Consider the following 14,223-nt stretch of genomic DNA (forward strand, 5'->3'; position numbering starts at 1 on the left):
TTTTCTTATTAAGCACTAAATTTGAAAATTGATGTCAAAATAAAACTAACCAACGCTAACGCATCCCAGATATGTATTTACAGCCGCGTGTCAGCCGGCCCCTTCCCGCGGCGTGATAAAAGTAACGGCGCCGAGCCTCGCGTTTCCCCGCTTCCCACCCAAACCATGATGAATGTCAGCCACGGCGTCGTTAAATATGATGTCTGAGGAAAGGGGGGGAGGGGGAGAGATACACACCAGGTCCGGCTGTCACATCCCTCCGCTGCCCCTATGGAGCATATCACGGGGGGCCGAGACGCTGGTCTGGGGGTAATCGGGGGGTCAGGGAGGAGGCCGGGGGCACAAATTCTGCATGGAGAATGGGAAGTGACAACTGAGAGAGACGGCTGACAACTGCCAGAGTTCAATGACTTCTCTGTCCTCGGTGTCCGCGTCTATCTACAGTACAAAACAAGGGAAACTTTATATAGAAACGTCAACCCGGAACAAGAACATACATCGTAATATATAATACACCAATGAGATCGAGTGCTACATACAGACCCGCCTACAACTGCAATCATACCATGTGACTACTAGAGCGTAAGCTCCTCTGGTACAGAGACTGATGTGACTGTGGGGGAGGGGACATTAGAGTGTAAGCTCCTCTGGTACAGAGACTGATGTTACTGTGGGGGAGGGGACATTAGAGTGTAAGCTCCTCTGGTACAGAGACCGATGTGACTGCGGGGGAGGGGACATTAGAGTGTAAGCTCCTCTGGTACAGAGACTGATGGGACTGTGGGGGAGGGGACATTAGAGTGTAAGCTCCTCTGGTACAGAGACTGATGGGACTGTGGGGGAGGGGACATTAGAGTGTAAGCTCCTCTGGTGCAGAGACTGATGTGACTGTGGGGGAGGGAACATTAGAGTGTAAGCTCCTCTGGTACAGAGACTGATGGGACTATGGGGGAGGGGACATTAGAGTGTAAGCTCCTCTGGTACAGAGGCTGATGAGACTGTGGGGGAGGGGACATTAGAGTGTAAGCTCCTCTGGTACAGAGACTGATGTGACTGCGGGGGAGGGTACATTAGAGTGTAAGCTCCTCTGGTACAGAGGCTGATGGGACTGTGGGGGAGGGGACATTAGAGTGTAAGCTCCGCTGGTACAGAGACTGATGTGACTGGGGGGGAGGGGACATTAGAGTGTAAGCTCCTCTGGTACAGAGACTGATGTGACTGTGGGGGAGGGGACATTAGAGCGTAAGCTCCTCTGTACAGAGACTGATGTGACTGTGGGGGAGGGGACATTAGAGTGTAAGCTCCTCTGTACAGAGACTGATGTGACTGCGGGGGAGGGGACATTAGAGTGTAAGCTCCTCTGTACAGAGACTGATGGGACTGTGGGGGAGGGGACATTAGAGTGTAAGCTCCTCTGGTACAGAGACTGATGTGACTGCGGGGGAGGCGACATTAGAGTGTAAGCTCCTCTGGTACAGAGGCTGATGGGACTGTGGGGGAGGGGACATTAGAGTGTAAGCTCCTCTGGTACAGAGACTGATGTGACTCTGGGGGAGGGGACATTAGAGTGTAAGCTCCTCTGGTACAGAGACTGATGTGACTGCGGGGGAGGGGACATTAGAGTGTAAGCTCCTCTGGTACAGAGGCTGATGGGACTGTGGGGGAGGGGACATTAGAGTGTAAGCTCCTCTGGTACAGAGACTGATGTGACTGCGGGGGAGGGGACATTAGAGTGTAAGCTCCTCTGGTACAGAGGCCGATGGGACTGTGGGGGAGGGGACATTAGAGTGTAAGCTCCTCTGGTACAGAGGCTGATGTGACTGTGGGGGAGGGGACATTAGAGTGTAAGCTCCTCTGGTACAGAGGCTGATGGGACTGTGGGGGAGGGGACATTAGAGTGTAAGCTCCTCTGGTACAGAGACTGATGGGACTGTGGGGGAGGGGACATTAGAGTGTAAGCTCCTCTGGTACAGAGGCTGATGGGACTGGCTCAGTGTTCTCTGTACAGCGCTGCGGTATATGTTAGCGCTATATAAATGCAGACAATACAATTACAGACAATACGACAGGCAAGCTGTGCAGGAAGATCGGCGGGCTCCGCCCACTGCGCTCTCACGTTCTACTCACATAAGTTTCAAGTCCCAGTCCCCGCAGGTGACGAAGATAGACTTGACGCTGGGGTCTAAGAGGCCCTCCTTGGCCATCCACTCATCGACTCTCTGGAAGACACAAAGGAAATGTCACGTGGAGGAGGGGCGCTCGGCACACAGATAAGGACATGTAATCAGAGGAGGCAGAAAATTGGGATCTTATCTGTCCTATAGTCTCTCCATTATTAACAGGATCTGCTTCGTGTTTACTGGGGGGGGGGGGGGGGGGGACACCGGGGAAGGTCACAGGACTCCTGGAAATCCTGCGGGCACAAACACAGCCTGTTATCATAACTTACCGCGATATTATCGAGAGCAGACCGGCGGCCATTGATCAGTCCCTACATCATCCCTACATAACCGCGTTATCAAGGTTAGTCTGCGGTGAGACGCTTCAACAAATCCCCGCCTGAGATGTGGGGGGGGGGGGATGGGGGGGGTCAGCTGCTTTCATTACAAGTAATAAAAAAGAATAACAACAATATATTGTATCATATGGGCAGCACAGTGGCAGTACTCGGGTCGTTGGTTCGAATCCCAGCCACGGCACCACCTGCCTGGAGTTTGCATGTTCTCCCTGTGCCTGCGTGGGTTTCCTCCGGGTACTCTGGTTTCCTCCCACATTCCAAAGACATGCTGGTAGGTGAATTGGCTCCTCTCTAAATTACCCCTAGTATGTGTATGTATGAATGTGAGTTAGGGACCTTAGATTGTACGCTCCTCGGGGGCGGGGACTGATGTGAAGGTACAATATATATGTAAAGCGCGGCGTAAATTGACGGCGCTATATAAGTACCTGAAATAAATGAATAAATACGGGCCGACAACATCGCACTGCAGGGGCGACCATCTCTGCAACACTTTATCAACTGCCGCTTTGCAGCAGATGGAAGGTAGGCAGCGGCAGAGGTGGTCAGGTGACCTTCTTTTCACCATTCTCTTTACTCCGCCCAAAACCTGCCATTACTTTCAATGGAGGAAAGATGTAGAAATGGAAACCGTTTATCAATGTCCAGGGATGCGCAAATCATCTCGCCCGACGCTCAGGACATGCAGTTCCAGGAATTTGTTTTACATTTAGCCCCGCGGAGGGCACGCAGCGGGGTTTACTTTCTGCGGTGCGATTTTCATGTCAGTTTTCAGTGCGATTGTGAAAGGTCGTTGTTTAGCGGCTCCAGTGCGATTCGAAATCGGTCTTCCAGTCACTTGTATGCAAACCCAGCTATGAATCGCACCCAACAGTTATCACACAATGCTCTGTGCTGTGCGAGTTTGAAACGCATCGCTCCAAACACGCACAGGACCATTTTTATTAACTGGATCAAAACCGCACCACTGAAAGTCCTTCAGCCCGGGTTCACACTGATGCGGTCCGGAATTCGTAGTGATTTCTGTGCAAATTCCGCACTACATCAGAATCGCACCCCATTCGTGTGAACCGCTGCGGGTGTTTATGTTAACCCCTTCACGCCGGATCGTTCCGGCATGAAGAGTAGTTCCTGCGCCGGGAGGTGGACGGGGCGGGGCTTAGTGTCATGTGGCCGCCGTGACGTCACGGGCCGATCACATGATCGGGAAAGGTCCCGATCGAAAGAGCGGACCGGGACCTTTCCGTGCGCACCTCACATGTGCTGGGAGCGTGCAGGGCGCACGCTCTCAGCACATATGTTTTTTGTTACATGAACGCATATGTGCGGCCGCTCGACGTCTAGGCCCAGACACCGGGAGGGCGCACATTTGCGTGTGGCCGGCATGAAGGAGTTCATTTAACCCCTTCACACCGGCGCCTCCCGGCCCTAAGAGTTTCAGAAGCCGGGAGGCAGGGCGGGGTTTAGGGTCATGTGACCACCGTGATGCGTTGTCATGGCGGTCACATGATCGGGAAAGATGAGGATTTCGGGACCTTTCCGTGAGTACCGGACGTGTGTGCCGGGAGCGCGCAGGGCGTGCGCTCTCGGCACGTATGTCCTTTTTTAATAGAACGCAAATGTGCGGCCGCTCGGCGTCTAGGCCCAGACCCCAGGAGGCCGCACATTTGCGTTCGGCCAGCGTGAAGAGGTTAACAACACCCTGAAAGCGGTCCACAAAACGCGGTGCGATGTGCAGAATCGGATCGCATGGGTGTGAATACCCATGCGATCCGATTCTAGTGTGGACCCAAAAAAGGGTCCTGCACCTTTTTAGTGCGGATGCGGTGCGATCTGAGCCATAAACAATGTACGGCTCCGACCGCACCGCACACAAATCGCATGTGATTCGCACAGGAATGCGGTGGGGTTCCCGAATCACATGTGACGTAACGCACCGCATGAGTGTGAACCCGGCCTCATAGAAAACAATGTACTTTCAGATGCCGTGAAAATGTATTCCTTTGGAATCACCGTGAACCCGGGAGTAGAACGTGAGAGCGCGGTGGGTGGAGTCCACCGATCTTCCTGCACGGCTCCCTTCACACCTGGGCATTTCATTACAGAGTCGCTGCAATTCTGCCCGCGATCTCAAAATGCGCTACAATCCCAAACGCGGTTCGATGTGCAGAATCGGATCACATAGGTGTGAATATCCATGCGATTCAATTCTAGTGGGGACCTAAAAAAAGGTTCCTGCACTTTTTTGGTGCGGGTGCGGAGCGATTTGAGCCACACATAATGTACTGCAAATCGCATCGCGCACAATTCGCATGTGATTGGCACAGGAATGCGGTGCGGTTCCTGTGTGAATCATATGTTATGAGTGTGAACCCGGGCTCATAGAAAACAAAGTACTTTCAGATGCCGTGCAGATTTATTCCTTTGGAATCACTGTGAACCCGGGGCTACGGCTTCCTTCACACCTGGGCAGCATCGCTGCAAATCTGCCTGCGATCTCTAAATGCGCTACAATTGCTAAACGCAGTACTGTTTTGCCACGATTGTCATGCAGCAATTGTATGAAGGAGCAGGAGCTTCTTTTGGCCGACAAGTTTCACGCAATGAGATCTGCTGCGAATGCCGATCATGGCAAAGCCGCACCGTGTTTTAGGGGTCATTGAAAACAATGGCACCTGGACCTGTGTTTTGCGATTGCAGTGCGTTCTGAGATTGGATGCAGAATCGCATCATGCGGTTTTTCCACGATTGTTATGCAGCAAATGCGGCAAATCGCATTGCATGAAGGAGCAGGAGCTTCTTTTGGCCGACAAGTTTCACGCAATGCGATCTGCTGCGAATGCCGATCATGGCAGCCGCACCGTGTTTTAGGGGTCATTGAAAACAATGGCACCTGGACCTGTGTTTTGCGATCGCAGTGCGTTCTGAGATTGGAGGCAGAATCGCATCATGCGGTTTTTCCACGATTGTCATGCAGCAATTGTATGAAGGAGCAGGAGCTTCTTTTGGCCGACAAGTTTCACGCAATGCGATCTGCTGCGAATGCCGATCATGGCAAAGCCGCACTGTGTTTTAGGGGTCATTGAAAACAATGGCACCTGGACCTGTGTTTTGCGATCGCAGTGCGTTCTGAGATTCAAAACGAATCAAAACGATTTGGCCTTGATCCCAAAACGCCCAGGTGTGAATGGAGACTCACGGCGCGGACACCGGAACTTGATTTGGCTCCTCAGTGTTTCTGTGTGTGAGTGTAAGCTGAAGGAATAAAGCTTTTTGATTTTTTTTTTTCATTGGGGCCGGCGCCTCATTTACTCACTCACCAGATGCGCTTCTACTGAGCGTTAAGACATCCTGACACTCCCCTTTTCCTGAACACCCAATCAGCGCTCATTACACTGCAAGGTCTCTCCCCTCCCTGATAGCCCCCGGGTGCGGTGCTGGAGACAGGCAGGGAGGGGAGGAGCAGGGAACAGCGCAATGTTAAAACTTTATTTAACCCCTTGGCGCCGGCGCCTCCCGGCCCTTTAAGAGTTTCAGAAACTGGGAGGCGGGGCAGGGCTTAGGGTCGTGTGACCGCCGTGACACGCCGTCACGGCGGTCACATGATCGGGAAAGGTCCTGATCGAAAGAGGAGATCGGGACCTTTCCGTGTGTACCGAACATGTGTGGTGGGAGCACACAGGGCGCGCGTTTTTAGCACGTATGTTTTTTTTAATAGAACGCAAATGTGCGGCCGCTCAGCGTCTGGGCCCAGACACCGGGAGGCCGAACATTTGCGTTCGGCCGGCACCAAGAGGTTACATACAGTTTTGGTTAAAAAAATTTTTATATCAGGACAAGTAGACTATCATGAGAGACAAGTAGATTGGGACCCCAAATGAGTCCCTTGGACAAGTAGTTTTTACCCAAATGTCCACACCCCTTATGTCTACAGACAGACCTCCAATGGGATCGGAGGCTTAAGCTGGCCACACATGGACCGAACTTCAGCCGGTTGAGAAGGGGCAGGCCGAATTTTGATCCATGTGTGGCCACTGTGGTTGAACAGAAGTCAACTGGTTGACTTTTGTTCAACCACCTTGTCGGATTTTAGTCACTCCATCGGCGCTGTGGGCTACAGACTGCAGTGCTGATCTGTGTATTCAGTCGGCTGGGAAGCCTTCCCAATGTCAGAATACAATGACACAGCAGGGAGGCGTCTCCACGACACAGCAGGGAGGCGTCCCCAGGGCACAGCAGGGAGGCGTCCCCAGGACACAGCAGGGAGGCGTCCCCAGGACACAGCAGGGAGGCGTCCCCACGACACAGCAGGGAGGTGTCCCCACGACACAGCAGGGAGGTGTCCCCAGGACACAGCAGGGAGGTGTCCCCAGGACACAGCAGGGAGGTGTCCCCACGACACAGCAGGGAGGTGTCCCCACGACACAGCAGGGAGGTGTCCCCAGGACACAGCAGGGAGGTGTCCCCAGGACACAGCAGGGAGGTGTCCCCAGGACACAGCAGGGAGGTGTCCCCAGGACACAGAAGGGAGGTGTCTCCAGGGCACAGCAGGGAGGTGTCCCCAGGACACAGCAGGGAGGTATCCCCAGGACACAGCAGGGAGGTATCCCCAGGACACAGCAGGGAGGTTTCTCCAGGGCACAGCAGGGAGGTGTCCCCAGGACACAGCAGGGAGGTATCCCCAGGACACAGCAGGGAGGTGTCCCCAAGACACAGCAGGGAGGTGTTCCCAGGACACAGCAGGGAGGTGTTCCCAGGACACAGCAGGGAGGTATCCCCAGGACACAGCAGGGAGGTATCCCCAGGACACAGCAGGGAGGTATCCCCAGGACACAGCAGGGAGGTATCCCCAGGACACAGCAGGGAGGTATCCCCAGGACACAGCAGGGAGGTGTCCCCAGGACACAGCAGGGAGGTGTCCCCAGGACACAGCAGGGAGGTGGCCCCAGTCCACCTCGAATGTGTGGATGGGGAGAACCTGGTCCATTTGTTTTCTGCTCAACCAGCTTGTTGAATGGAAAAAAAAACTGATTAACCACATGCCGCCCAGCCACTGTAGAAATACGTTGGCAGGGTGGCACGGCTGGGCAAAACCACGTTTTAAAACATGTGTTTGCAAAACAGGTAGGGGGCACGCGCGAGGCGCGTCACCGCCCTACCTTTCCCGCCGATCACGGGCGCGGATGTCAGTCGCCAGGTCACAGCCGATCGTTACCGGCTATGTCCCAGCGATTAGCGGCAATCACTGACAGAGAGCTGGGCTGCAGTAGCTCTGCTTTCTGTCAGTTCCCTGTCAGCTCTTGACATGCTGTGCCGGAGAGAAGAGTTATCTGTCCCGATCAGCGTGTCCCCCATGCAGCACACCCCGCCCCCTAGTAAAACACTCCCCTCACACAGTTAACCCTTTCAGTAAATAAAAAAGTTAACCCCTTCCTTACCAGTGCCATTAGTACAGTGTCAGTGTTTTTTTTTTTTGCACTGATCACTGTATTGGTGTCACTGGGGATGTCAGTGACCCCAAGTCAGTCCCCGTCCCCCCCCCCAGTGTCAGAATGTCCGCCGTAGTCCCGCAGTCCCGCCATAAGTCGCTGATCGCCGCCATTATTAGTATAAAAATTTTTTTTAAAAATCCCAGTATCTTTCCTGCCATTTGTAAACGCTATAACTTTCATGTAAACCAATTAATTTACACGTATTGGGTTTTTTTTTTTTAGCAAAGACATGTCGCAGAATGCATTTTGGCTGAAATTTATGACGAAAATTTGATTTTTAAATTTTTTTTACTGGACATGTTTTATAGCAAAAAGTCCAAAATATTGTTTTTTTTTCTCAAAATTGTCAGCCTTTTTTTTTTTATAGCGCAAAAAATAAAAACCGCACAGGCGATCAAATACCACCGAAAGAAAGCTCAATTTGTGGGAAAAAAAGGACATAAATTTCATTTATGTACCGTATTGCATGACCGCGCAATTGTCCGTTAAACTAGCGCAGCGCTGTATAGCAGAAAAATGGCGTAAATTGCAGTATCTATCCCATAGTTTGTAGACGCCATAACTTCACACAAAGCAATCAATAGACACTTATTGGGATTTTTTTTACCAAAAACAAGGAGCAGAATACATTTTGGCCTAAATTTATAACTAACTTTGAGTTTACTATATATTTGTTATAGCTGAAAGTAAAAAATATAATTTTTCTTCAAAATTTTTGGTCTTTTTTTGTTTATAGCGTGAAAATTAAAAAGCGCACAGGTGATCAAATACCACCGAAAGAAAGCTCTATTTGTGTGAAAAAAAGGACGTAAATTTTGTTCGGGTGCAGCATTGCATGACCGCGCAATTATCAGTTGAATTAGCGCAGCGCCGAGTAGCAAAAAGAGGCGTGGTCATTAAGGGGGGTAAATCCTCAGGAGGGGGAGGGGTTAATATATGTGCTTTAGCCACACCACATTGTGCCATTAGAAGTCAGGCAGGGGAGTCTCACTCCTCTTACTTTATTATGTGTAAGACTACATTCGGATAGTCTACTGTCGGTGAAACGGAGTTCTTCCCAACACATGGATCACAATACACGGTATCTATGGCAAAGGTACATGACACCTGTCTGTGAAAGTCCTGTACGCGGCTCCTAGAGAACATGGCGATGGTCCTCATCTAACATTGCAACAGCATAATTATCAGCATCTAATATGGCCGACCCAACCCCTCCACCCGACACTCACCTCTAGAACCTGGCTGAGAGTCGGCTGTCCATCCACCATCTCCTGGATGATTCCCGTCAGCTGTAAACGAAAAGCAAAAAGGACAGAAATTAGCGAAAACCCAAAGAGAAGACAGAGTCAGTTGATGGACATCCTTAGAACCCTGAAGGAGGAGGAATCTTCTGACCCCCCAGATGCATTAGATAATACCACCAAAAACCTTGAAGAAAGAGGCATCTCTTAACCCCCAAATGCATTGGAAACAACATAAAAAACCCTAATAAAGGGCCCTCTCCATACCCCCAAAACACAATGGATAACACCAATATCCCGGTTGAAGGGACCTCTCCTGACCCCCAAAACACAATAGATAACACCAATATGCCTAATGAAGGGGCCTCTCCTGACCCCCAAAACACAATGGATAACACCAAAATCCCTGATGAAGGGGCCTCGACCTACCCCCAAAACACAATGGATAACACCAATAGCTCGATGAAGGGGCCTCTCCAGACCCCCAAAACACATTGGATGACACCAATAACCTTGATGAAAAGGCTTCTCCTAACCCCCCAAAAAAATTGGATAACACCACCAATATCCCTGATGAAGAGGCCACTCCTTACCCCTAAAAAGCACTGGATAACCTCACCAATATACCTAATGAAAGGGCTATCTAGACCGCCAAAACACATTGGATGACACCAATAACCTTGATGAAAAGTTCTCTCCTGACCCCCAAATCTCATTCGATGACACCGATAACCCTGATGAAGGGGTCTCTCCTGATCCCCAAAATGCACTGGATAACACCACCAAGGGGCCACTCCTGACCCCCCAAAAAAAAAACCAAGTGGCCACTCTTGACCCCAAAAAGCATTGGCTAACACCAATACCCTGATGAAAGGGATTGTCCTGACCCCAAAACACACTGGATAACACCGCCAATAACCCTGATGAAGGGGCCTCTCCTGACCCCTGAAACACATTGGATAACTACACCAGTAACCCTGATGAAGGGGCCTCTCCTGACCCCTGAAACACATTGGATAACTACACCAGTAACCCCGATGAAGGGGCCTCTCCTGACCCCTGAAACACATTGGATAACTACACCAATAACCCCGATGAAGGGGCCTCTCCTGACCCCTGGAACACATTGGATAACTACACCAATAACCCCAATGAAGGGGCCTCTCCTGACCCCTGAAACACATTGGATAACTACACCAGTAACCCCGATGAAGGGGCCTCTCCTGACCCCTGAAACACATTGGATAACTACACCAGTAACCCCGATGAAGGGGCCTCTCCTGACCCCTGAAACACATTGGATAACTACACCAGTAACCCCGATGAAGGGGCCTCTCCTGACCCCTGAAACACATTGGATAACTACACCAATAACCCAGATGAAGGGGCCTCTCCTGACCCCTGGAACACATTGGATAACTACACCAATAACCCCAATGAAGGGGCCTCTCCTGACCCCTGAAACACATTGGATAACTACACCAATAACCCCGATGAAGGGGCCTCTCCTGACCCCCAAAATACAATGGATAACACCGATAACCCTGATGAAGGGGCCTCTTCTGACCCCCAAAACACACTGGATAACACCACCAATAAACCCCGATGAAGGGGCCTCTCCTGACCACTGAAACATATTGGATAACACCACCAATAACCTCGAAGACGGGGCCTCTCCTGACCCCTGAAACACATTGGATAACTACACCAATAACCCCGATGAAGGGGCCTCTCCTGACCCCCAAAACACACTGGATAACACCACCAATAAACCCCGATGAAGGGGCCTCTCCTGACCACTGAAACATATTGGATAACACCACCAATAACCTCGAAGACGGGGCCTCTCCTGACCCCTGAAACACATTGGATAACTACACCAATAACCCCGATGAAGGGGCCTCTCCTGACCCCCAAAACACAATGGATAACACCGATAACCCTGATGAAGGGGCCTCTTCTGACCCCCAAAACACAATAGATAACACCAATTTTCCTGATGAAGGGGCCTCTCCTGATCCCCATAATGCACTGGATAACACCACTAAGGTGCCTTTTCTAAACCCCCCCCCCCCAAAAAAAAACCTAAGGTGCCTTTTCTAAACCCCCCCCCAAAAAAAAACCAAGGGGCTACTCCTTACCCCCAAAAAGCATTGGATAACCCCACCAATATATCTAATGAAGGGGCCTCTCTACACCCCCATCAATAAACTTGATGAAAACGTCTCTCCTAACCCCCAAAACACATTGGATGACACTCATAACCCTAATGAAGGGGTCTCTCCTGATCCCCAAAATGCACTGGAAAACACCACCAAGGGGCCACTCCTGACCCCCAAAAAAACACCAAGTGGCCACTCTTGACCCCAAAAAGCATTGGCAAACACCAATACCCTGATGAAAGGGATTCTCCTGACCCCAAAAACACACTGGATAACACCACCAATAACCCTGATGAAGGGGCCTCTCCTGACCCCTGAAACACATTGGATAACTACACCAATAACCCCAATGAAGGGGCCTCCCCTGACCCCTGAAACACATTGGATAACTACACCAATAACCCCGATGAAGGGGCCTCTCCTGACCCCTGAAACACATTGGACAACTACACCAATAACCCCGATGAAGGGGCCTCTCCTGACCCCTGAAACACATTGGATAACTACACCAATAACCCCGATGAAGGGGCCTCTCCTGACCCCTGAAACACATTGGATAACTACACCAATAACCCCGATGAAGGGGCCTCTCCTGACCCCTGGAACACATTGGATAACTACACCAGTAACCCCAATGAAGGGGCCTCTCCTGACCCCTGAAACACATTGGATAACTACACCAATAACCCAGATGAAGGGGCCTCTCCTGACCCCTTGAACACATTGGATAACTACACCAATAACCCTGATTAGAGTTACCCCCCTGATCCCTGATGGAAGTGGGAATCTCATGACCCCAGAAGCTAAATGGATAACAACTCCTGGCCTGGAAGTCAGTGAGGACCATTGGAGTGATTCTCCACTTGCACCAAGGGGCCACTCCTTACCCCCAAAAAGCACTGGATAACCCCACCAATATACCTAATGAAGGAGCCTGTCCAGACCCCCAAAACACATTGGATGACACCAATAACCTTGATGAAAAGGTCTCTCCTGACCCCCAAAATGCACTGGATAACACCACCAAGGGGCCACTCCTGACCCCTCCAAAAACACCAAGTGGAAGTCAGTGAGGACCTTTAAAGCTGAATCTCATGCAGATATAAAAGGCACAAATGCTACTGTGATACAACTTTATTCCATTGAAAGTCGGGGGTACAATCCAAAACATGGTCCAGGTACCCCCTTCATTAGGGTTAGAAAGAACATAAGATTTTCCATATCAGTCTGCTGATTCTCCTTTACTGTCCAATCACAGACTGGAGGAGGAACAAGACCTGAAAGTGTTGGTGAACTACAGCAGAGACAAATCAGGTCTGCTGCCCTGCCAGATAGGGCTGTGCTATGGGGCAGGGCTGTTTAAATCTCAGAACAGGATTGACAGAAATACAAATCCTTTGGTAGGAAAAGCAGCTTCATTACTTGTAGTACATCTGTGTATCTGTCCATCTATATCTGTCCAGAGCTCAGCTTTAATACACCCTATTACACCCAATTCTATGTGAACCCATGGAAGTAAAATCTGTCTCGGGACCCAGTGCCACCACCGCACCTTCTTTTTTGTAGGACAAGGTGTCACTGTAATGCCAGCAGGTTTAGGATGCTAATATTATATTCATTACTATTCCTGTCTTTTAATTCCATATTTCGATGCACTTTATAATGAGGAGGTATGGAGTGCTCGGGGGCGGCACAGTGGCTTGGTTAGCACTTCTGCCTTGCAGTAATTGGATCATGGGTTCGATTCCCAACCATGGCGCCTCCTGCATGGAGTTTGCATGTTCTCCCTGTGTTCACGTGGGTTTCCTCCGGGTGCTCCGGTTTCCTCCCACACGCCAAATACATGCTGGTAGGTTAATTGGCTCCTGTCTAAATTGTCCTAGTTTCATCCCTGGCCATGCGGGATCTCCTGCATGGTGGGGGTTGGGGAAAGACCTGGCAACCTACTCTGTAAAATAATTGCTAAGAGAATTCACGGAGAAAGTCGCTTGTGAGTGACGGTCCATGCAATCGCCAAGGGATACGACTGAATGGATAGATAGATGGAGATCACTACAGCAGATGAAGGAACTAAAAGTCCAGCACCGTGGTGCTTTACGCGTCGAGTCCCTGTGAACAAAAAAAGTGAACTGTGACTTCCCAGCACCCAAAAAATGCATGAAGGTCCAACTTCTGAAAAGGAAGGGCCTTTATCCCTGAACCACCCAATGAGCAAGGCTCCTGGCAGCAGCAAGATACTCTGGTCCACCTAGGCATTAGCCAGGTGTATTCCGCTCTTTAGGGACCTGCAGAACTGCACAAGCTCGTCCTTCAAGTACCTGATGAGAGCATTCCCAAAGAGAGGCCCACTGAGAGAAGAGGGAAAAGGCCACAGATCTTCTCCTTGATATCAGAGAAGGCCCCGAAAAACCTGCACGCTTTGTCTTGTTGAGTAAAATAAAATAAATGAAAAAACACATGCAGTGTAAGTGCAATAAATAAAGTGCCAAGTGCAATATACTAGGCAGGCCTTTCGGTTGGTATAAAAATTGTCCTGAGCTAGCCTAAAGGCCCGCCTAAGAGCTCAAGAAACACATAACAAAGGTGATTGAGAGCCAGTGAATTTCAATGGGGTCCCAAACCCATAGTGTTTTTCTGTCACCCCTAGGCGGAACGTCATCAAGAGCTTCTTGAACCGCCCAACCCGTGGCCAGACAAATACAGCCCCATCTGACTGGTTACGCCATAAGCTGCACTCTGTTCTCGCCCATGGTGGAAGACCCCACAGTCTGTAGAGATACGCCTTTCAGCAGGTATAAAAATTGCTCTGA

At 50.5% G+C, this 14,223-nt stretch overlaps 1 protein-coding gene across 2 annotated transcripts in view; it reads right to left on the reverse strand.

Annotated features, from left to right (window-relative positions):
* Nucleotides 1-2,123: 2,123 nt before the first annotated feature.
* ERI3 (ERI1 exoribonuclease family member 3) overlaps nt 2,124-14,223 on the reverse strand; it is a 98,091-nt gene continuing 85,991 nt past the window's right edge. For both annotated transcript variants that reach the window (XM_089666023.1, XM_089666024.1), the window contains exons 4-5: nt 9,240-9,299; nt 2,124-2,219 (exon numbers count right to left, since the gene is read on the reverse strand). In XM_089666023.1, the coding sequence (XP_089522149.1) occupies nt 2,124-2,219; nt 9,240-9,299 (156 nt within the window). The remainder of the gene's footprint in view (nt 2,220-9,239; nt 9,300-14,223) is intronic.

This window comes from Staurois parvus, unplaced genomic scaffold, assembly GCF_062004578.1.
Source record: "Staurois parvus isolate SC_StPar_1 unplaced genomic scaffold, SC_StPar_1.0 ptg002473l, whole genome shotgun sequence".
NCBI lineage: Eukaryota > Metazoa > Chordata > Amphibia > Anura > Ranidae > Staurois > Staurois parvus.